General features: G+C 37.4%; 1 protein-coding gene across 14 annotated transcripts in view; it reads right to left on the bottom strand.

The window, feature by feature from the left end:
- The window catches only part of barx1 (BARX homeobox 1), a 61,545-nt gene extending 41,439 nt beyond the window's left edge, over window positions 1–20,106 (bottom strand). For 7 of the 14 annotated variants that reach the window (XM_056734249.1, XM_056734256.1, XM_056734259.1 and 4 more), the window contains exons 1-3: window positions 19,997–20,102; window positions 17,930–18,093; window positions 12,084–12,262 (exon numbers count right to left, since the gene is read on the bottom strand). Coding sequence is in view for 6 of the 14 variants with exons in the window: in XM_056734256.1 (XP_056590234.1) it covers window positions 12,084–12,262; window positions 17,930–18,080 (330 nt within the window). In the remaining 8 variants the exon portion in view is untranslated. Of the gene's footprint in view, window positions 1–12,083; window positions 12,263–17,929; window positions 18,094–19,996 lie in introns of all 14 variants that reach the window. The other 7 variants (XM_056734251.1, XM_056734247.1, XM_056734246.1 and 4 more) reach the window with 2 other exon arrangements.
- Between the last annotated feature and the right edge of the window lie 1,508 nt (window positions 20,107–21,614).

The following is a 21,614-nucleotide window of genomic DNA, read 5'->3' on the forward strand; positions in this document are numbered from 1 at the left end:
ATATTGTGTCTAGGAGCCGATGGTCGAGTGGTTCGTGCTCCGACAGTTGGCACCGGTGCTTCCCGGGCAACTTGTGGTCCGTTCCTCGACCCCACCCCCTCCTTCCTGTCCTCTCTAAAATAACTGTCTGTCCAATAAATGCAAAAACCAAAAATAAATCTTAAATATATATTGTGTTCTTTAGTTTTTTAAAGAAGAAACCTTTAAATTAGCAATTTCTGAAACGCAACATATCAACTGTTGTCCTTCTGAAACCTTGTATCAAATTTTGTAAGAGCATTGCGTTAACAACGCAAGGTTGTGTGTTCGATCCCAGGGGATTGCAAATACCTATGTAAAATGTATAGGATAAAGCAATGTAAGACGCTTTGGATAAAAGCGTCTGCCAAATGCCTAAATGTAAATGTAAAGTTAGTTTTACTTCAGCTTGACCCTGCTTAAATAAATTTTTATAGCAATTCTTTGGAAAATCTTTTTTCAGTTTAAGAAGAAAAAGCTCCTATTAACCTAGTAGAATTACTACAAATCATTAGGTTGGTAGCTTTCATTAATTTTACAGATTTCAAATATTGTGGTCTAATACGTCAAACACGTAAATATGAACTCTAACTAACAGCTTCAGTAACTGAAAATGAACAGCATTCAGACGGAAAGAAACAGAATTAATGTAATCTGGTACGCTGCGCCCATTTTATAACATTGAAGATTCTGTCTCCAAGACTACAATGTGTGTTCCAAAACTAACATACGCTGTATTTATCTGACCGACCAAGGCGACCTTCACATGCGCTATTCAACAAAGTGTTAATTTACTAATGATCTCATCGCTTTCCTGACACAATTACCTTACTTGGCAGACACACAACATGCTTCCAAATGACGTAATGCTTTCTTTAGAATCTATTGTATAGCTACCCTTTACTGTTTGAATGACACGTCTATAGAATTTTCAACAGTCAGAAAAGCTGTTGTTGTGATGTATTAAGACGCAATTCTAGTTAAATGATTTTCAGTTTTATCTCACACCACATATTGTGAACTTCACACAGATTTTCTACTTCAAACTAATTTCTTGAACAATTTTCAAATTGGTTTATTGTCCAATCGTGGTCTCTACCACAACAATGACATGTTGTTTAAAGCCTTGTTTGAATATCCACTTAAAATTCATCTCCTGTCCAAAAGCAATGTTAAAACACAATGATACAGAAAGTCATCCCATCACTGTCAAGATGTTGAACAGCAAAGCAACGTCTGTTGAATGTCCATGCGAGTGTGTTTCGGTTGGGTTAGGCCCCTTTAATTCGGGGATCCCAGCTTAAAGGAGTCAATAATTTTTTGAGATGGTCAGGCTTGGTAAGAGTGATAAAGCCCCCTGTCGCATTTTTGTCCCTAACTACAACAGCTCCCATTCAAGCACTACGTCAAGTATCTCCAGGACTGACACATCCACCTCTTTCCGGCCTTCTCAACATTTAAATGTGATCAAATCAAAAGGTGACTTTCCCTCACAGCTGGCCGGAAAAGCAGATCAGGTCAAAGCGTCCAAGTGTGCTTGCCAATGGGATGGGTGAGAGTATGTGTTGGCCATGGGTGTGGGAGAAAGAGGTAAAGAGAGAAAAAGGCCCCTTTAAACTTAAGTGTTTGCTGCTAAATAGTGAAGGCTTGCTATGTGTGTCAGACTCCCATCGTTTCAAATGGCTGGCAGCCAATGACGGTGACCCGATGTGTAAAGGTTTGTCATCACTGTAGAATCTATAATGAAGTGATCCTATTTATCCACCTCATACTTACGCTGGTGAAAATAACAACTTCTTTTCTAAGCAAACACTTTTTCAAGTTTAATGTTTAAAATATCATTTCCACTTTGTGAATAAAAAAATTGTATGACTTGCTTTTAAAACCATGTCCAGATTTGTTTCAGAAAATAATCGGATGTTTATGAAAAACAGGCACTTGAAATCAATTGGGAAACAACACACCTCCCCCCAAAAGAAAAGTGTTTATCGTAAACTGCGGTATGCTCTCAAAATGATGTTCTTGAGACTTAGTTATACTTGATACACACTTAGAAACAGGAGAAAATAATATATGAATTTTGAATATAAATTATTATTATTTTAACACAAACCTTGTTGTGCCATGTATCCTTCCTTTTTATTATTTACTTGAATTAATGTATTTGCTTGTAAATTATTCCAGTTCATGAAATGATTTTCAGCAGCTTTGAAAGTGAGGAACATTAGTTCTTTTTTCTTTTGTTCTTGCTAATGTGAATAGCAGATAATTTCAAGTGAAACAGATCAATAGCAGTGCATCTAGAAAATTCGGGCTGTCACTTCTGAATGTCTTAATGTCCCACTGATCTGCTTTCACAAGTCCCCAAACCCCTCATGAGGTCCAGTAACAAGAGTGCCACCTGCAGGCAACTTCTACTGCACATCTGAAAATGTCCCAGACACGGTGTCCTACAACTGAACAAATCAATTCCCAATCGCATAAGTTTGTTAATTTATACAGAGGCGCAGCTCTCAAAGGTGTGAAGCGAAAATACAATTGTGAATCTTTAGATGCGTCGAGGCTTTGAAAAAATGCGCAGGATTTGTGTTGAACAGGTGGAAGCATGCTGTCAGGCAGGCAATCAAGACAGCAAGTGAAAGACATGTTAGGACATCAAAAGGTATCAGCTGAAGTTTGATACACGCCGTATAGAAAGATCTTCAGAGGCGTAAACATAATTAATGTACAAACCATACCTGCGTCCTGAGTGTTGAGAGATGCAGTCTCCTTCAGAGGGTACGCACCCATAATTGTTATTTGGCACGCAACTGACAAAACAAAATAAAGGGTCACGTAAAGTTGCTCTGTGGAGTATATTATACAGTGTAATTGAATACCACTAATGTACATTTTTACTTTTATTGCAATGAGATTATATAACAGTGTTGCTTTGCTGTTTTAATATTTGCTTTCGCAGACTGATTCCAGTCTCGTGTAGCATTCAGGACATACGTTAAGCACTGTAAACACACAACATATATTATATAAAAGAGTACATGGTTTATACGTAACCAAACAGTTCACACACGTGCAATTCAGAAACGTATAAATCTTGCCTCCAAACAAAACTTAACCAGCTTTGCCTGGTTACTGTACAGCTACCTGGTCATTTCCAACACACTGACAGACAGTATCACTTTCAGTTCTCTTTAATTTTACTTATGCCACTTTAAGTTAATCTATAAAGTACTAACAATATTCCTACTAAATTTCAAATATTGTTTCAATTTGCATTTATTGGCTGAAAAAGAAAACCAGAGAAACAGGTCAAAATAGCAGAAAATATGCCCTATATTTTTTCAGACCTCAAATACTTCAAAGAAAGCAAGTTCATATTCACTTTAAGCAAAACAACAGTAATATTGTATATGTATAGGAAAGTAAGAAACAAAGTGATAACTTTGATCTTTTTCACAGTTTTTATGTACCCTGTCATGCTGTCAGTCTTTCATATTGCTGTTGGATGACTTTCTCACTTCGACAGCCACTAATTGCCACAATACAATCGCTTATTAAATGAAAATAATTTTTCCTTAGTTGTACATCGATAACTATCATATCATTTTTTTTGATAATCTGCTTTCATGGAACATCTAATAATTCTTTCTTTGCATTAATCTGAGGCTTTAGAGAACAAAAAGTTACCATCAAGTTCATCAGTTAACATATTCTTTCAGCATTTCAGAATGAACTATTCTCAGTAATTTGCATTTGAACTCTACTAGCATTTCAAGTAAAGCTGTCAGTCACGCTGTCACGAGACAAATTCTCGTTGATGAAACAACAACAGGACTTTGAGGTCTTTGAGTTAGGCTTGTTGGTCTGGGGTTGTTGTCAAAGATTTCCTCCGGGTGCAGTGTCCAACGCTCACCTGTCTCAGCTGTGTATACACCTGTCATCACTCTGCCGTCACCTGCATGCTTCACACACACACACCACAAATCGCCACAAACAACTATACTGCTTAGATGAGTGGTTACATCCCTTTGGAGTCCATATCAAAGGATATTTAACACCACATAATACTAGGCAGCAAGCTGACCTTTTTTTAACTCGTCATTCTAATTATTCTATTATGTTTATTTTTCACTCGTGCCGTCAATGCTACAAAAATCTCTAGCATAGCTCTTTTTAGATTGCAAAATGCTTCTACTTGGTTTACAACTGAACGCTTTCTAACCTGAGGGCAATTCTTTAGCAGACGTTTTCGTGAAGACTACAGTTGTATTGGTCTGATGGTTGACATATGTTTGCGCTGACAGTAAAAATATTTCTGCCTCGTGGACATGTACGCGACTATCGCTTGTTATTCAGCTAGCTTTGCTTTTGCGTTCTAACTAGTCGTGGTAACTTGAAACACAAGCCGTGTGAATTGCAGGCTTGAAGTAAACATGAATAATACTCTTTTCCTCTAGAGCCCAATTAGTCATTCAGATAAAATCAAAGGCTCGTACGGCTGTCTAGTCGACACTGTTGTGAAAAAGTGATAGAGACATTACGTGGACAATGGAATGTTTGCTTACAGACACGGATATCTCAATTAAGCATGGCAGCCTGCGCGACACATTACATTTAGCTAGAGGACTCTGAAGCCATACTCCCCAATGCTGAAAGACTAATGACACCAGCTTGAACTTCCCAGCGGGTAAAGTTTGTCCGTCAACGGCAGAGGTAAAAGCCTGAACCTGAGATCTACACTTTACCTACTAGTCCATGAGGACATTAAAGACCTCAGGTGGGTGTTTGGCTGGGATAATGGGGGGGACTCAAGTGTGAATTATCCGTGTGACGGAATGATTCACACCTTCAGTCTGGCTGTGTGTTTTATGAGCTACCTTAGGCTATCGCAAACCTGCTGGAACATGGAGTCTGAATATGTGATTATACCGTATATCAAACGCTTCTTATGTCATTATGGAGACAAAGCTGATTAAATCGCGGCACTAAATTTCTCCACAGAGGGCTGGCGATCCCTTCAAAACATATTTGTGCAATGCTAAAAAAGACGCATGAAGTCATGGAATGAACAATGATCTCTAGATTTCCTCTTTTAACAGAGGCATAGAGGAAAATGGGAGGTTAGGTGTTGTTGTGATGTTAGCTTAACACACCTTGAAGAAAAATATTTAGTCACACAGTTTCCACCAGGATTTTGTTGGCTTCGTATAAATAGTCAGGTAATTTTACTTTCCACCCTCATCCCTGACAAGTCAACCATTCGCATTGACACAAGTCACACTTTCTAAGCCATTTATCAGATTTGAGAAAGCCGGAATGGTCGGGTGTGCCACCCATGAATATTATAAAATACCCAAGCGTATTGTATGCCGCCTTTCAAAGGGTGTGTTCAAACACCGCTTTTGACAGTATCTCAGCCTAACAGGCTTCCATCATTATTCCACTTATGATGGGTTGAATGTTTCTAGTGAAGGAAAACCCCAACAGGGTTCCTTTGATTTCAATATCTGCCGAGGCCACATCATGCCTTGTCTTCTGTTTTGGTACGTATCTGGTAGCTTCAGATCAGGAATTTGGGGGAATTCAAGGAAATCTGAAGAGACAAGTGAGTCCGGCTACAGGTACCTCCACCACAAATATTGAGCCGAGGGGAGACATTTCAGGCTCAAAGTCTTTGTGGTTTCTCAGTGAAAACTGCAGGAAACCTCAGTGTGAGGCTAATTATGCCTTCACAGGCGTGATGGGGCCAGACAACAGGAAAATTACTGAGCAGTCTCTACCCGTCACAAGGGCGGGTGAGAGCGAGGCTGGATCAGTATCACACCGGGACTCATTTCCTGCGGGGAGTGATGAAAGGACTGTCACTTTCTGAAGCTGCTGAGAGTTTCATTGCAGAAACAGGTAATATTATGCAAAATAGAGTAAAGTGTTAAAACTTGATCTCTTAATGGATTCAAAAATTCTAATTTGAAAGATTATAGAAATAATATTCTGAGATAAAAATTGAGTCTTTTATCTTAAGAAAGAAGAAGATTTCAAGTCGTAAAAGTGCAAAAAAGGTATTGCTTCAATGGGATACTTCACCCAAAAATGAAAATTCTGTCATCATTTACTCACCCTTAGATTGTTCCAAACATGTATAACTTTGTCTTTGTTTTGCTGAACACACAGGAGGAAATTTGGAAAAATGTCAGATCTCATCCACCATTGACTTCCATAGTAGGGAAAATAAATATATGGGAGTCAATGGGGGATGAGATTTGACAATCTTCCAGATATCTTCCTGTGTGTTCAGCAACATAGAACAAAGAAATTTATACAACTTATACTTTTCCGACTTGAAAAGTATCACTTTAAAAACATGGTAAATACGGAAAATAATAAATCATTTAAAAATATATTTTAAATATAATTTCTTAAATAAAATGAGCTGTGTTTGCAATGCATTCTGGATTAGGGGTGGTTGTTTACTGTCCCAAGTAAAAAATAAACAAACTTCCAATACTTTTCAAATTACTAATAAATCAACAGAATACAGTTCTGTTTAACAAACTATAGACCTTTTTATCGGACAGGCCCGAGCCTGAGCCCCAGTTCACTTATGGTTTGTGTTTGGCTAGTGTCTTATAATAAAAGTATTTTTATATATTAATATTAATATTAATTTGTTTTATTATTTTACTGTTTAAAATTATATGACAGGTTTTTTTAAATGCTAACAAGCATTTACCAAAACTTGAAGTACTTTTTTTAAACTCTTAACACAGTTACTTATCTACCTCACACAATTAGCTAAATAGTATTTTTTTGCCAAAAACACAGTTTGTTAAATAAATATAAACTCTGCCTTCAAAATGCTGAATGACGTTTACAAAATATTCTAACTCTATCAAAACACAGCAAACCTGACTAAAAAAATCGAGTCATTCAGTCAAAACATTAGCACTAGTTTTCTATCCAACAGGAACATAGAGTCAATCATAGCGCATTGACTGTCAAACTGCTAACAAATAATGCCATCACAAAAACTGCATTACTTGTCATGTTTCAGTTCTAACTGTATAGAACATACAATATGAAAGTCATTTAAATTCAGTCAGCTGTAACACTTTTTTCCATTTTGCTGTAAAATAGTTTTTTCTTTTCTCTATCACTATTACTCTGTGTGGATTCATTTTAGATAGGGCAGAGTTATGCACAATGTAACAAATTTTGGTTTTAGCTCAATCACTCAAAATAAAAATTGAGCTTAATTAATTATATTTTTACACAAACAACATACATATCTCTAGTACCAATGAACACTTAAAGTTTATTTCCAGAATCTACCCTTACCCTAAAATTACAGCAAAAGTGGGTGTTGGTGGGGTTCATTGGAAATTTTCTGTCAATAAACTAAAGATTTGTTTGTACATTTATCTATATTAGATAGATTGAGATTTGAATCAGCTATTTTTCAATTATCACTAATTGGAAAATTCTATTCAGTTCTTTTACTATACGCTGCTGTTGTTGCAGAAGTAGGTTTTTCACTAGGTTTTGGAACATCAGGTCTTCATTTTTGTCATGCTGTATTTAAGCATTTGTAAAAAAGATAAGAAAGATCCATAATTTTGGTATGGTGAAAGCTTGTGTGAAAAGAAAATTTAAGCAGATTAGAAACGTGTTAATCGACTTAGTATTGTGTTAAAGCAACATGAATTGTGTTAATGGTATGGTCACAACATACGGATTCGGATGTTGTGCTAATTGTGATTAGAGTTTTGAAAATGTGACTACAGTCACAAAAGAGTACATGCGTTTGAGCAGTAACATTTGTTTATTTTGTTAAATTGAAACCGTCTATTGTTTATGCATTTACATCTGTAGTCTAAGTGTAACAAGTAGGGGCAAACTGTTCATACTACGAACCACAAATTTGAGCAAAGTCAGACTAAGACTAAGTATAAGATTAATTAATATAGATGCTTGCCTAAGTAAGTACCTCTTATAAGCATAACCTGATCCTTAAAGACAACATAAAATCAAATTTATAACAAGCATTATCCTACATGAATCATTGCAAATTTTTTCACTTTTAAAGCATTTATTCTAATGGAGAAAATGGTTTTTATTATAATGTATCATAAAAATGTAATAACTTTCTCAGGAGACATAATTAAAGACACAAAGAAAGCAAAATAAGGTTTTAATTAAATCTTCATAAATAAGTATAGATATTACCTACATGTTTCCCCTTAATAATCTGTTTCAGTCAAATTCATCACATTTTAAAAATGAAATGCTCTACAAATATAGATTATTGTTGTTTTAATGAGATAACTAGGTTCGTCTTTTCCAACAAGACACTGAATATTATTGAGTGTGTGAGGTAGCAGGTATTTGAATGTAATGAGAGGGGGAATGACAGCGTTTACCAGCTCTGCTTAATATCTATATTCAGGAAGTTCAACACCTGGTTTATGTCATTCATTTTCAGCATGCTGTCCACATTGGCTCTGCCCATCCTAGTGTGCATGTCTTCCAATTACCACGTCTTCATCACGCAGGTCCCTGTGACTAATCTCACTTCTACACATGAACTTTCTATCTTTCCAGAGAGATTTTAATAGATTTAATTTCTCTAATTGTAGATCATAACCTCTGGCCTAATGACAGGGTAGTATGCATCTCTTTGAACCAAGATCACTATCACCTGATGGATGGATCGTGTCTATATGCTTTGGCCTTAGGGATGCATTGCTACACCACATTCATTTATATATTCTTATCAAATTGTCATCTAGCCATTTACATCCTGGGTATAGTACTGTAATTGCTCATGTTGCGAAGTCAATGTAGACTAGTTTTATATGCTGATTTCTATTACAACCTGATCTCACAGGAATTCATAACTTTTTTGTATGCTGTGAATCGTAGAAATGCAGGATTACTAGAAAAAAGCAATATTGAAGCCCCACCCCTAAACCTAACGTCAATGGTGTGAAAGCAAATCGTACTAAAATGTACGAATGAGATTGTACAAATTGATACAATAAACCCAGAATTAGTAACCTTTTTATCTTAACACTTTCTATGGCACTGTGAGAACATGTTTTTCTCATAATGCTTTTCTGATATGACCAGACTGTTGAATATACGGCGAAAACAAATACCAATATTATCTTTTCTGACTAAATGAAGCAAAAGTATGTGAGATGTTCTGTCTGTCTTCCTCTCGCTCGCACTCTGATAACTGCATAAAGGGTCCAGCAACGGCTTGAGATGAGACGTGTAAGAAAATATTCCTTTTAAATCTCAGTAGTGTCCTTTAAGAAATGAGCGCATTCCTGGACCAGTACCTTAAAATTGTCTTGAAAGCAAACATCAGAACAATGGGGTAACCGTGGTATAAGATTAATTGTTGACGGGTTGCTGATTTCTTCGAAAATAATGCACGCAACGAGGTGGTGATGCGGCCACGACTCACAGCGGAGTTACACTTTACTTAAACAGAACTAAGTGATCAATTCAGTGGTTTACATTTTGACTGTTCATCCATAAAGTAAAAAAAATGTTGCTTTATATGACCTAAGATCTCTTTATTTAGTTGAAATGTTGCGATACACAAAGCGAAAGTGAAAGTAACAGTCATTCATAATTTCTAAAATCTTCTAGCTTCATTCTGATATCATTACCACAGCAACCAATGTAAATGCACCAAATGCTGACAGCACTTCCAGAACAAAAACATATCAGACTTGAGCGCAGAGTTATCTAATTCCAAGATATATCTAAATCAGCATTCTCGGTGGAACAAACAAGACTTTTTTCATCTTTTACATACATGACAAACAGACTTTTACTTTCTCCGGCACTTTATAGCCAACAGCAAGTACTTATACTCTCCCAAGCTATAAGACTGATCTTTAGCTCACCCAGATTAAGACAAGCCCCTTTCCTAAAACAATGTTGCCTTTATGTTTTCTATAGTCCCTGGGATATCTGAGTGTCTGTCAACAGATTCCCTTCCCAGCCTGACTGCAGTCAAAGTCAGACAGGCCTACCGGTCACTCTCCTTCTCAGGTGAGTCTCACCTGCCACTGAACTTTCCATTACCTCTCCCCCTCTCCTTCTCTTTTTCTTCCTGTCTTCACAAAACAAACAGTGAATTCTACCTCTCCACCCTCAGGCGGTCATAATTCCACTGCCTAATATGTTTTTACATGAAGCTTTTAATCAAGGTGGGAAACTGTACTGACGCAAACGTCCCTTTGCTGTATGAAGAGACTTATCTATGGAACGTTTGACAGGGAAGTGGTGAACCAGAATGCTTTCATCTTTTCCATTCTGCTGTAACAGGAAGAAAACAGAGATATATAAGAGATCCAACAGAGATGTGTTTATGCGAAATTTAAAGTCATACATTTATTCAACTATGCACATGCAGTTTTAAGAAGTCAAAATTTCATTGCTTTTAAACTATTTCACTTAATGGCAGGTATTTCTCAAACATGCTCTGACTCAGGCTTTGAATTTGCCTTTGGGTGATGAACCATGACTTCTGCCTCTTTCAGGCTTTCATGTGAATTAATCAATGTAAAAACCTTTGGTGAACATAGAAAAAGCATTCTCAGTCAAATACTCAGACATATTTTTTTGTTACTTCTCAATTTCTCCATTATTTAGTTTATAGAATGCTCTATGATAGGCAAGCCTCAATTAAAGCAATGAATTACGACATGTTAGTAAAAAATATGATTATACCCATATATTATTGATTTGATATACGAAGTGTTTGTTTCCAAAATGAGATTACTCCTTTTTTAAATGTTTCAAAAATCATGTTTTTTATTACGTTATCATGGTTTTATTGTGTTTTTTGTGTTCCTTAGCTGTATTTTGTTAGTTTTATGGCTTAAATCCAAACCAATTGATTGATATTTTTTTTAAGATTTTAAAACAGGGTCATCTACTTTTGGAATAAACTTCATATTCAACCAAAGATAATTACAAGAAAAAAATGAAAAATAATCTCAAACCAGACCCATTGTCTAACAGAGGAAGTGATGCTCTTACTGAGCAGCAAGGTATACGACAACCTAAGGAACTACGTAAACCAGGTTCACATGTACCAAAACCTTGCTTCATATCCCTTAAATAGTATGTGACATCAGGTTAGAGAAGTTACTATTTTATTGATTATGCCAAAGGAAGAAAGATGCATCAAAGGCTATTTCAAATCACTGTGAAGATATCAGCCACATCAAATCAGTCTCCATACGGATATTTCCAAATGATGATTGCACAAAGCCCGGTTACATGGAAGAAGGCCTGACGTGAAGCGTGACAAGGCTAACAGTTTTCGATATCTGAACACCTTTGCGTTCCCAGCCTCCGCGCTAGACGAAAGAATGCACCTGAGTACATGTTACTGGTCAGAGGATCGGAATGAAGCCTGGAGATGAGCTAATGTGAAAACAAATTCTTTCACCCCAAAGCAATTCCTTACCCTTATCTCTAAATAAAGGCATTCCTCACTCCTATAAAGATCATTTGGCACACGGGCCCACCTCTATATGATCAAATATCATAGTGTACATTAATGAGGTATCAATCGTGAACAGAAGCATTGTTACTTTAAAGTGTAAAACAAGTCAGTGTTTACGACACAAAGGTGCCTTGGGCATGTTATTTAGTAGAAATTCTTGGAGGCTGCTTATTACTGCTGGACACTAGTGAAATTCCTCAGGGGCATTGTCTCCAGTAAAAACACAGTGTGTGTGATCCACGCATGCATACGCACACAGCGCACGGTGTAAAGTGGTCATGCATCTCGACAGATCTGTCACCAGCTGCTTAGAGCGTTGCTCAGTCGATGACGGCTACCACCACTACGCTTTGTGTTCCACCTCACAACCGCACAGGCAGGCCTGATTTCTTACAGTTACTCCAGCACGGAAAAACTCTTTGTTTACATATGCAAACACCTACCGCAGTCTCCTCCTTACTATTAGTGGTCGTTCAGAGGTTTGCTGTGGGTATTAAGACTGGTCGAAATGACAAATAAATTTAACATTTATCACCTGGGCCGCAATTGTCTGCAGTGTTGATTTAACAGAGCAATAGTCTGCATTCTGCTGCTTCCAGCGCACGATGTAAATCACCCGGCAGAACACATGGCTTCCTCTGGTAATTGGCCGCAAGTTGGGCCTATCCGATGGGACGTGTTGCAGCACAGGCTGTAACCCGAGGAAGATTCCATCTATAAGAAGAAAAATGCCTTTTATAATAACAAATGCTTAGAATTGGCTTGTTACCTGCAACTTTGATTGCAATGCAGCTTCAGAATTCAAAGTATTGTCCAAAATGTACTTTCACTTGAAAAACGCACATTCCAATGTTGACTTGTCATGGCCACAAAAAAGTCTTAAAAGAATGGTTATAAAAGAGGGTTAAAAGTTGCACTGAAGAAAGAGTTTTGAAGCATTATTGAAGCCACAATGCCACACTTTTCTGTTATGTTTCATCTTAAATTAACCAATGTTTCTCTTAAAATTGCTTAAATGTAGATAAAATACATGTCTAGATTTGTATGAATGGAGCTAAACAATTGTACAGATACAAAAATCTATATCTTTATAATAAATTCTGTAAGACTTTTTCTTTTAAAAGTTTTGTATTTTGTCAAATCGGAGGCCAATCTGTGACATCGTTGAGATCTTTTCTGAAGATCTAACAGGCACATATATATGATTTCTAGGACATTTTTAACAGGAGATTCAGGTTTCCCAGAAACCACTGAAATAAACTATTGTTATCAAAAAGAAATCTTCACTTTTGTAATAATTTCCAACTGAAATATTGATATATTTTTACAGTTGAAATGCTCTATTACGACAATCTCTACATACTGAATTTTTACTTTAAGACATGTATTACCTTTTACTTTTTGCCAGATAAACCCACAAATTAAAGGAAACTCTAAACTCTTCAAACCATTCATAACTTTCAATCTGATGTTTCACAGACAACCCTCTTTGGACTGACACCTGTAATCATAACCCTATGTTTCAGATCCCAACAAACAGATGAAACGCACTCCTGTGTTTGGCCGAGGGGCTGAAGTTGGGGGAAATGTAGCAGCCAGTCTGAGCCCCTGAGAACCGTGACACTAAAACAGGCGCAGACTGCGCGCCACACAGAAAGACAGCAGCAGAATCCGTCATCGCCGTCATTACCCTTTGTTGTAGGCAGTCAGGTGCTGAAAGTTTTGGTTAAAGAGCATTCACCAGAGGTAGTTCTCTTCCCTTCTCCAATTTCCTTAATCCCCAAATTAATTCCCTTTTATAGGCTCTGTAAGGTAAAGGATATTTTTGTATCAATTACAAAGCAGTGTGTTTTGCTTAAACATTCACAGCGCATTGACCTTGAGATGGAAACGACTTACGCCAAGTCGGTCTTGCAGTGAGATGGATTTCACGAGGGTTGATGTTTTTTACCCCTTGAGCCCAATATGCTAAACATACTCTGAGCTTCCGGAGAGGTCTAAAGACTCGAGTAGACACTCAGCAGTTGACTGACAACTGTAGATGTATATAGCCTACTGTAGGATGGCAGATACGCTATGTGTCAACCATATTTTTTCAGATTATAAAGTTTACAGTGTGCTTGATATATTTGCGTTCTTATCAGTGGACGGGACTTAACTTTATTTACACATCACAGCAATGAAGAAACATACAGAGCGGGATGAAACAAGTCAAGACGAGAAAGAACATGTTATTAAGGGTTAGGAGGTACAATGAGAAGACACGCTTCCTTGTTTACAATTTATATAAACTAATAGTAAAAACACAGGCATGAAAAGCAACAGGATGAATGTACAAATATCAAACAAACCAATTTGCCACAATGAACTGCACTTTCAAACGTTGTTAGAGTAATCTCCGCAAATCACGAAATGTTATTGCTCATCGCGTTTGAAATTAATTTTCCTTGCACGTGGACACAGTTAGCTGAACAACCATAATGGCGTAAGACGTCTGCAAGCACATTAACCACGAACATGTAAAAGGCCACCCAGAAATATGTCTTTCATAACACAGTTTCCATCTCTGCTGATAAGCTCAGAGCCAAGGTAAATAAGAACTCGCTTCTCCACCTGCCCAAGAACTTGAGGGTAAATAGTGCAAGTGTGCGCAAAGCAGTTGGTCAACATTATCTTTAATATATTCTTCTTGTAACTTGGGTATTATGTCTGTTGTGACTAATGACTGTAAAGTCACTAAAGAACTATGATCTTATTTGTGGTTTAGATTTTATCAAACAGTGCTCTTTTGTTTAAGAATATGAATATCTTTGTCCACGTAAATCACGTTTAAACTAGATTTGTTCCACATAGGTCCACCCAGTTGAGGGAGGTCCATGACCTCCCTTCGACAACAGAGTTTTTGGAGTTTTATGGTCTGGACAGTGAGGTTCAACTCCCTGGAATGTTTTGATTTAGCACTTGTAATTTCATTATCAAAGGTCACATCAAATTGAAGCTTTATTAGTTCTAGACAAAATCCCTTCATCATTCAAACCTACCCAATTAAACCTGCGCTGACTAGCTCTTTCTTTATTCGTGTGAAAGATGAGTCATCGCGCACCAGACAAAAAGTGTCTTCCCCTGATGTGATGATGACTATTACATGAAATGGATTCTTGAGCTCCCGTGGCATATTTGGTAAACAGAAGAGTGCGGATGCCTAACACTCAGGTTTAAAGAGGGAAAAATCCTCAAGCTTCTCTTCAAGGGGAGCAGAGGCGGAGTGTCTTAGGCTGTGTCGAAAGACATCTGATGGAACGGAAGCATTGGCAAGCTTTGTTGGCTGGTCAGGTGGCACTCCATCATTCCACTCTGCTATGACCCCGAAAGCAATAACCTTGACTTAGACGGGTCTGTTTTCTGGTCTGGTTGTGATGTAACAGATTCACCTTCATACAACAGCAGCAACACTTGCACTGAATAAAAATCAAATCAAGCAGAAACTGCAAACAAATAATTTAATCTCAGAACTAGCGACACTGTCTTTTTTCAATTACTTTTACCAAGTGGTCCCAAGGTCATTTGAACTTGCATTACATTTACATTTATGCATTTGGCAGACGCTTTTATCCAAAGCGACTTACATTGCTTTATCCTATACATTTTACATAGTTATTTGCAATCCCCTGGGATCGAACCCACAACCTTGCGTTGTTAACGCAATGCTTTTACCACTGAGCAACAGGAAAGCATTATCTATAAAACAAACACCACTTTTTTATTTAATGTGAAGCTACGGATACATTCAAGGTGTCCCTCCGAGGCAACTGTTTAACTGCCTAATTTAACCGAAAACAATCATTTTTATTGTGATTAGAAAAGAAATCTTCATCTAATGTGAAAAACTGGCATAAAAATGTAATGGAGGAAATGAGAACTCTGACATGGTCTCTGCTTTGTCCGAATTACAGCACAAACAATGTTTCTGGAGACAATCCCCAACCGATATTCATCTCCCACATTTGGCTGGGGTTCAAAAGCACACATAACCATGGAGACTGCTGGCTCAATGAGCCGCGTGTTGATTTCCAACACTCTGTGCAATAGGTGGATGGCACAGTGTTTCACGCACACTAAACACAGAGAGAGGAGTTACATCCTGGGAGACAAGATGGATGCCAAGATCCCAATCAAAACATTTCTTAGAAAATCATGCATATACATACAGACTTATAAATCTTTTCTGCATGCCTTTTTTTATTAGTGTTTTTTATAACAGCTAACCTCTGAAAAAAGTATTAAACCGACTTGATAAATGTCACTTAAACACAGCTATAGACTTTCAAAATAATTTTAATACTAACACTTTACACACTAAATTTAAATTGAATTAATCAAAAAGACATGTTTATTGTTTATTTACATTTTAAATGCATATTTTATTTTTATAACATGTTTTTTAATCAAAGTTACTGTAATGCCTTATCTCCCTTGTTTATTGGTTATATCTTGTATGAATAAAACTGACCAAGCTTATTTGTTCTGACATTTCTGAAAAATATATTTGAACAAAAACACCAGTTTATGCTGCATTAAAATGTAAGCATTTATTCACAAACTCTATGTAAAAACTGTTCAAAGTGGGTCCATTGAAGGACTGTTCTGCTGTCTATCACCGTGGTAGTTTTAACACACACAATGCGGTCTTTCAGGTACGGCCAACTTAGTCATTTCGAGGTGGGCAGCAACTAAGCAGTCTAAAGTTTAAACTGCTACCATTAGTGGTCTCTGGACCAGGCCTGTATTGGGGAGAGAAACTCAATCTGAACCATTAGCCTTAGAGTAAAAGCCTTTCAAAATGCATTCCAATCTGTGCACAATGAGCGTGCAGCACTGCGATACATTCACATCTTTGAGGTTTCATTAAACAATTTGCTTGCAAGTGGCTGTGTTACTTGAGCTCGCATAAACTGAACGATAGACCTCAATGGTTTGTGCACAGGGTGTAAACGCATCACAATTTGATAATGTTGAATAAAATCATGTCAGGGTTTGACTGGATAACCGCACTGTCTCTAAAGAGATACTGAGACAAGGAAGCCATGCACAACAAGAGATTAATGAAATGATCCAAACAGCACAACGTCGGAGAAAAACAACTATTGTGTAACAACCTTTAACTCTCAACTTGACATTTAGGTTGCAGTAGCAGACGAACAATTACGTGAATGTCTGGCACTTTCACTTTGAGAAAGTTTGTCTGCTCAGCAGAAGCAAACTTTCTTGGCGAATAAGTTTATGTAAGCAGTGCAACAGACTATGTTGCATTAGGATTGACAGGGCCACACAATTTTTGGTGTCTAAGTCATTTTCTAAGGTTGTATTATAACGTGCAATACATCAAGCCTTTGGTAACTCTGCGATTGATAAATATGAAATCGTAACACAGTGACAATCAGTTATTATGTACTGTCTGATTGAACTTGTTCATCGCTGAGCCTTCTAGCACATAAACATTAAAGTTTTTCTACAAAGTACATAACATGCCTTGGGCAAGCATTTCGCAAAAACTTTTGCAGAACAATAAACAAGACGCTGGATGAGACAGATGTGAAAAACGAAACGCAGATGAGCGATCAGCGAGGTTTACATGATGGAAATTCCCATAGAGGTTTGATGAACTCTTTTACATATCACCTGCAAATGAAGGCAGCAAGGCACGCTAAACAGGGTGATGTTAAACTTCAAAACCTTTTCGAGCACATACGTTACTTTGTAACCACTTTTCGTCAGTAATTATTTACATAATTTCAGGTACTATGATTTGGGCCTTGCATGGTTAGCGGAAGCTTGGATTTTCAACAATGCAACACTGGGACACAAAGCATAAAAGATGCTGTCAGATAATTCAACTATTGGACTTTTTCTTTATTGTAAGTTCAGAGGCTGTAAATTATGATGGAACCTCCTCTTTTTGGAAGGACTCCCATTTATTGGCACAAGCGTAAATGAAACGCATAGAAACACAAAAATATACATAAGAAAACGTCTTATAGAACGTAATGCGTGTAATGCTTTGATGCGATAAATGCACGTAAGGAATGCCCTTGCCATAACATGTCAAAACACAGAGCTCAGTTTGGTAGCAAACCTAGATTTCATCTTTCAAAGGCAAGGCAGTTAAAAATGCAAAAAACTGTTTAAATGCAGTTTATATATCTTGATCAATAATGTTTACTTTGATCTTCCTTCTCAAATGATATTCCTTGTTCTGATCTGACCCCCAAAACATACACGTCACAACATGAATATGCTCTTTGCTACAGCAACGCATCACTGAAACTTCGTCATCTTCTCGAAAATACCCCGGAGAAAACCGCCTATGTTGGTATTGCTTACCTAACAAAAGCGAGTCTGTGGTGTGATGGAATCTCGCACCACTAGGATGGATAAATGAGCTCGCGAACTGACGAACTGCGCGAGCCAGAATTCTGTCTGCTCTGATCTTAATCCACAAGTGGTGCTTCTCCAAACACAACGGATGAGACATTTACAACCGGCCTCTGGGGGTAAACCAAGAGAACAAGGGTTAATTACGAGCTCGTCGCCAAATAACCATTCAACCCAACGGACGACGAAATGCATCTTTATGATCCTAAAGCTGACAAATGACATCTACACATTACATCGGTTCTGTACTGATAACTTAGAAAACCAAACTGTCCCACACATCCAACAAAGAACACAGTCCCTGTGTCTCACAACATATCTCAGGCCTGTAAGTGGAGATAAGAGACTATGAATGAAAGTGCTTGTACTCAGCAAAGGTAGGCCATTGACTGGGCAAGATGAGAATCTGACGTGCTCACCCTTTCCCTTATCAGAGCCCTCAAAGCGAACAGATCGGACGGATAAGGAAGGTGCACAGCCCTGACACTCCACAATGCAAGAGATTTCAGAAGATACAAAGTGCACAGACTCAATGCAAGAGGTCTCATGTAGCCAAATTCCCTGTGATTTCTGAGGTGAGACAGCAGCACCGCCAGAACAATGCATCTGGATATAGATAGCATGGACCTGTTGCACGTATTCAACTTGTAAGAAATGAAGAAACACTTTAAAACTTGACTCCTATGGTGGTGGTGGTCTTGAATTCGCAGATTTAAACAATGAGGCCAATACGAACTTGATGTGTAGGCTATATTCTCTTTGTGCGTCATCATTTCAACAATTTGTGGTCAATTTTGTTGAAGTCGTGAATCATATACGAAAAACATGTGGCCCAATATCCAAAAATAACTCATGTCAGATCGGTGCCTGGACATCGTCCTGTGGTACCACTCCTAACAGGTGGCGTGTTTTCCATGGCCTGCTTTGGAACACCACCAGGACAAGTTCCTGGGAACAACCCAATTTACTGAAAATAACAAAGCACCGCTCTCAGGGGACGTCCTCCGGCTTCCGACCCTCTCCACCAAAACCCACACGAGCGAGTCTAGTACGCGCAGGGTTGCCAGGTCCAAGAAATATTTCCAGCCCAATAACCCCTCAAAACCCGCCGAAAAGGAATAAAAACTAGCCCAATTTTTTCCCTCTGTCAAATCAAAGTTTACAACTGCCTAAAGACGTTTCTATTGCCATATTTTTTTTTGAATGGTTTCCTATGTATTGTATATATTGTTTTGTTCTGTTGAACACAAAATAAGTTTTGGGATATTTAGGAAAGCAAACAATTCTGGGTCACGTTTAACTACCATTTATTTTCCTGCTATGGTAGTCAATGATGCCAAAGAATTTGCAGCAGCTAACATTCTAGCAAATATCGTTGTGTTCAACCGAACATTATGAAAGTAGCCCAAAAATCCGCAACCCGCGGCTCCATAATTTTTCCCGCACTTGCATTCTCAAAATAGCCCAATTGTGCGGGAAAACCGCGTACCTGGCAACACTGAGTACGCGCAACTTTCCCTCTCGAGTTTAAAAGAAATGGCGGGAATATTTTACGAGCGCAAATTCTGTTAAAACGAGTTTCACATTAATTTGCTCATTATTAAACACACACACACACATATATAAAATAAATATTTTATAAAACATTTGTGTGTGTTACTTACTCAAATTTAACTCTGGTTTTACTAGCCTACAGAAGAATCGTTTACCTGAGGTATTTGTAGCAAAACCATAATCACAAATATACCGACTAGTAGACTGACATTTTAACACTGATATTTGTAGTTAAATATAAGACAACCAAAAGATGTTTTATATACACTTCTACTTTAATAAAACACTGGTTATAATAAGGCGTGTAGCTATCAGAAAATAAACCGTTAGTGATCAAGTACGTTACGCTGGGCTCAAAAACACCTCGGCTGCGTGCGAACTTTTTCACCCTTTGAAGGCATCAACACTCGAGATCTTCCCCTGTTTGAGTGTATTACAGTGATGGTGGTCTACATAGATTACCTGACACAACAATGAATCTTCGGTGTTGAGAGATCCTAGTAACAGTCTTTCCTGTCTTCCTACGGTCTTGAATCTCATAAACTTCACACAGGAATGTAGTTTTAAACGGTAAACATAGGTGTAGCTCCCTCTAGTGGCCAAGTGTATACTAGCGTCTGTGTTCTGGTGACTAGAATGTGGACATCTTTGCACATTTTGATTTTTAAAATGTTAAAAAAATAGATGAAATAAACATACGTTCACTCGAGCATGTCGAAATATTAGACTGATTGTGTATGACGCAACATTTCGAGATGCTTTCAACTTTGAGATGTTATTATTGAGCTGTATGAAGTCACTGGGAACATTCCTTCCATACAGGGTGACTTCATTGTGCTTTTCCTTCTCAGATGTTACTACCCATCAGCTTAAAAAAAACACAACTCTTATCCCACAGAAGGGGAGGACGGCACTTGAGATATAAATATCCACCCAACCATCAATCAAGCTGACACTTTATGGTTGGAAACATTTTCATTATAGCGTTGAATAAACAAACAAGTGTACCGCTGTTTGTGTACGAGCTCTGCCACTGCTGTGCTGCGCTATAAATCAAACTCTGATTCACAAACAGATACGCTGATGCATTGCAAACTATGGATGCTGTGCATACTGATAAGACAATCACACTGTTTAATGAGCAGAGGCATGTGGAGGTCAGAGGTCGCTTGTTTTATGCAAGGGTTTGTTAGAAATATGAGCAAATTCATATCGGAGCACTACAGGTTCAAAGCTTTCTTAACAAAGCGATTAAATACAATTTGTGGTTGGTTTCCTAGCTTGATAAGAATGCAACATAAATATTAGATGTTAAAAATATACAGTTGTATAAACTGTATTGATTTGTTGAACAGATTTTTGTTTTTCACTTTGTGATGGAACAAATAAGGGCCTAAAATAATTGTTCAAACTGAAAAATGTCAAGGATAATGCAGTTCATGCAAGAATAAGGAACCGATCATGACATACCTTTCTTGATTCCATTACAAGTCTCTAAAAGATAAAAAGTTAAATTACGATTACGTTGTAAAAATACAATATGGGTTTCTATTTATAACGGAGAACCATTGAGCTCTCTGTCATTATTATATGCACTTGCATTGTGACTCAACTGCTTCATGTCTTAAAAAAAATCATATCTCTAAAGTGTACAGGTCAGACTGGTAAGGAGTTCAAGGATACATTTAGCTTTAGGAAGGAGTAAGAAATCTTTATGCTAACTCGGAAGAGTTGAAATAACATAGATGGAATGTGGGCATAATAAAGATCTGTCAAACATGGGAAAAGGAGAAAAACATAATTAAATACATAAAAATGATGCAATGATATGCTGTCGGAAACAATTGGGAGATACTTTCCATAATATGCAAATAAAAGTCTTATAAAATTATGAATGCACCCCTATATTGTTATTTTTTCACCCTCTCCAGGTGTCTAGATAAAAAGTGGAAGAAAAGAGAAGCAAACATTATTTTTAATAACAATCATCAAGCAAAAACAGGATTGCGGATTACACATTTTACAGAATTATACATATTATACATTAAAAAAAGTTATTCATAAAAATGTGACGACCTTG

This window comes from Triplophysa dalaica, chromosome 21, assembly GCF_015846415.1.
Source record: "Triplophysa dalaica isolate WHDGS20190420 chromosome 21, ASM1584641v1, whole genome shotgun sequence".
NCBI classification, from domain to species: Eukaryota; Metazoa; Chordata; class Actinopteri; order Cypriniformes; family Nemacheilidae; genus Triplophysa; species Triplophysa dalaica.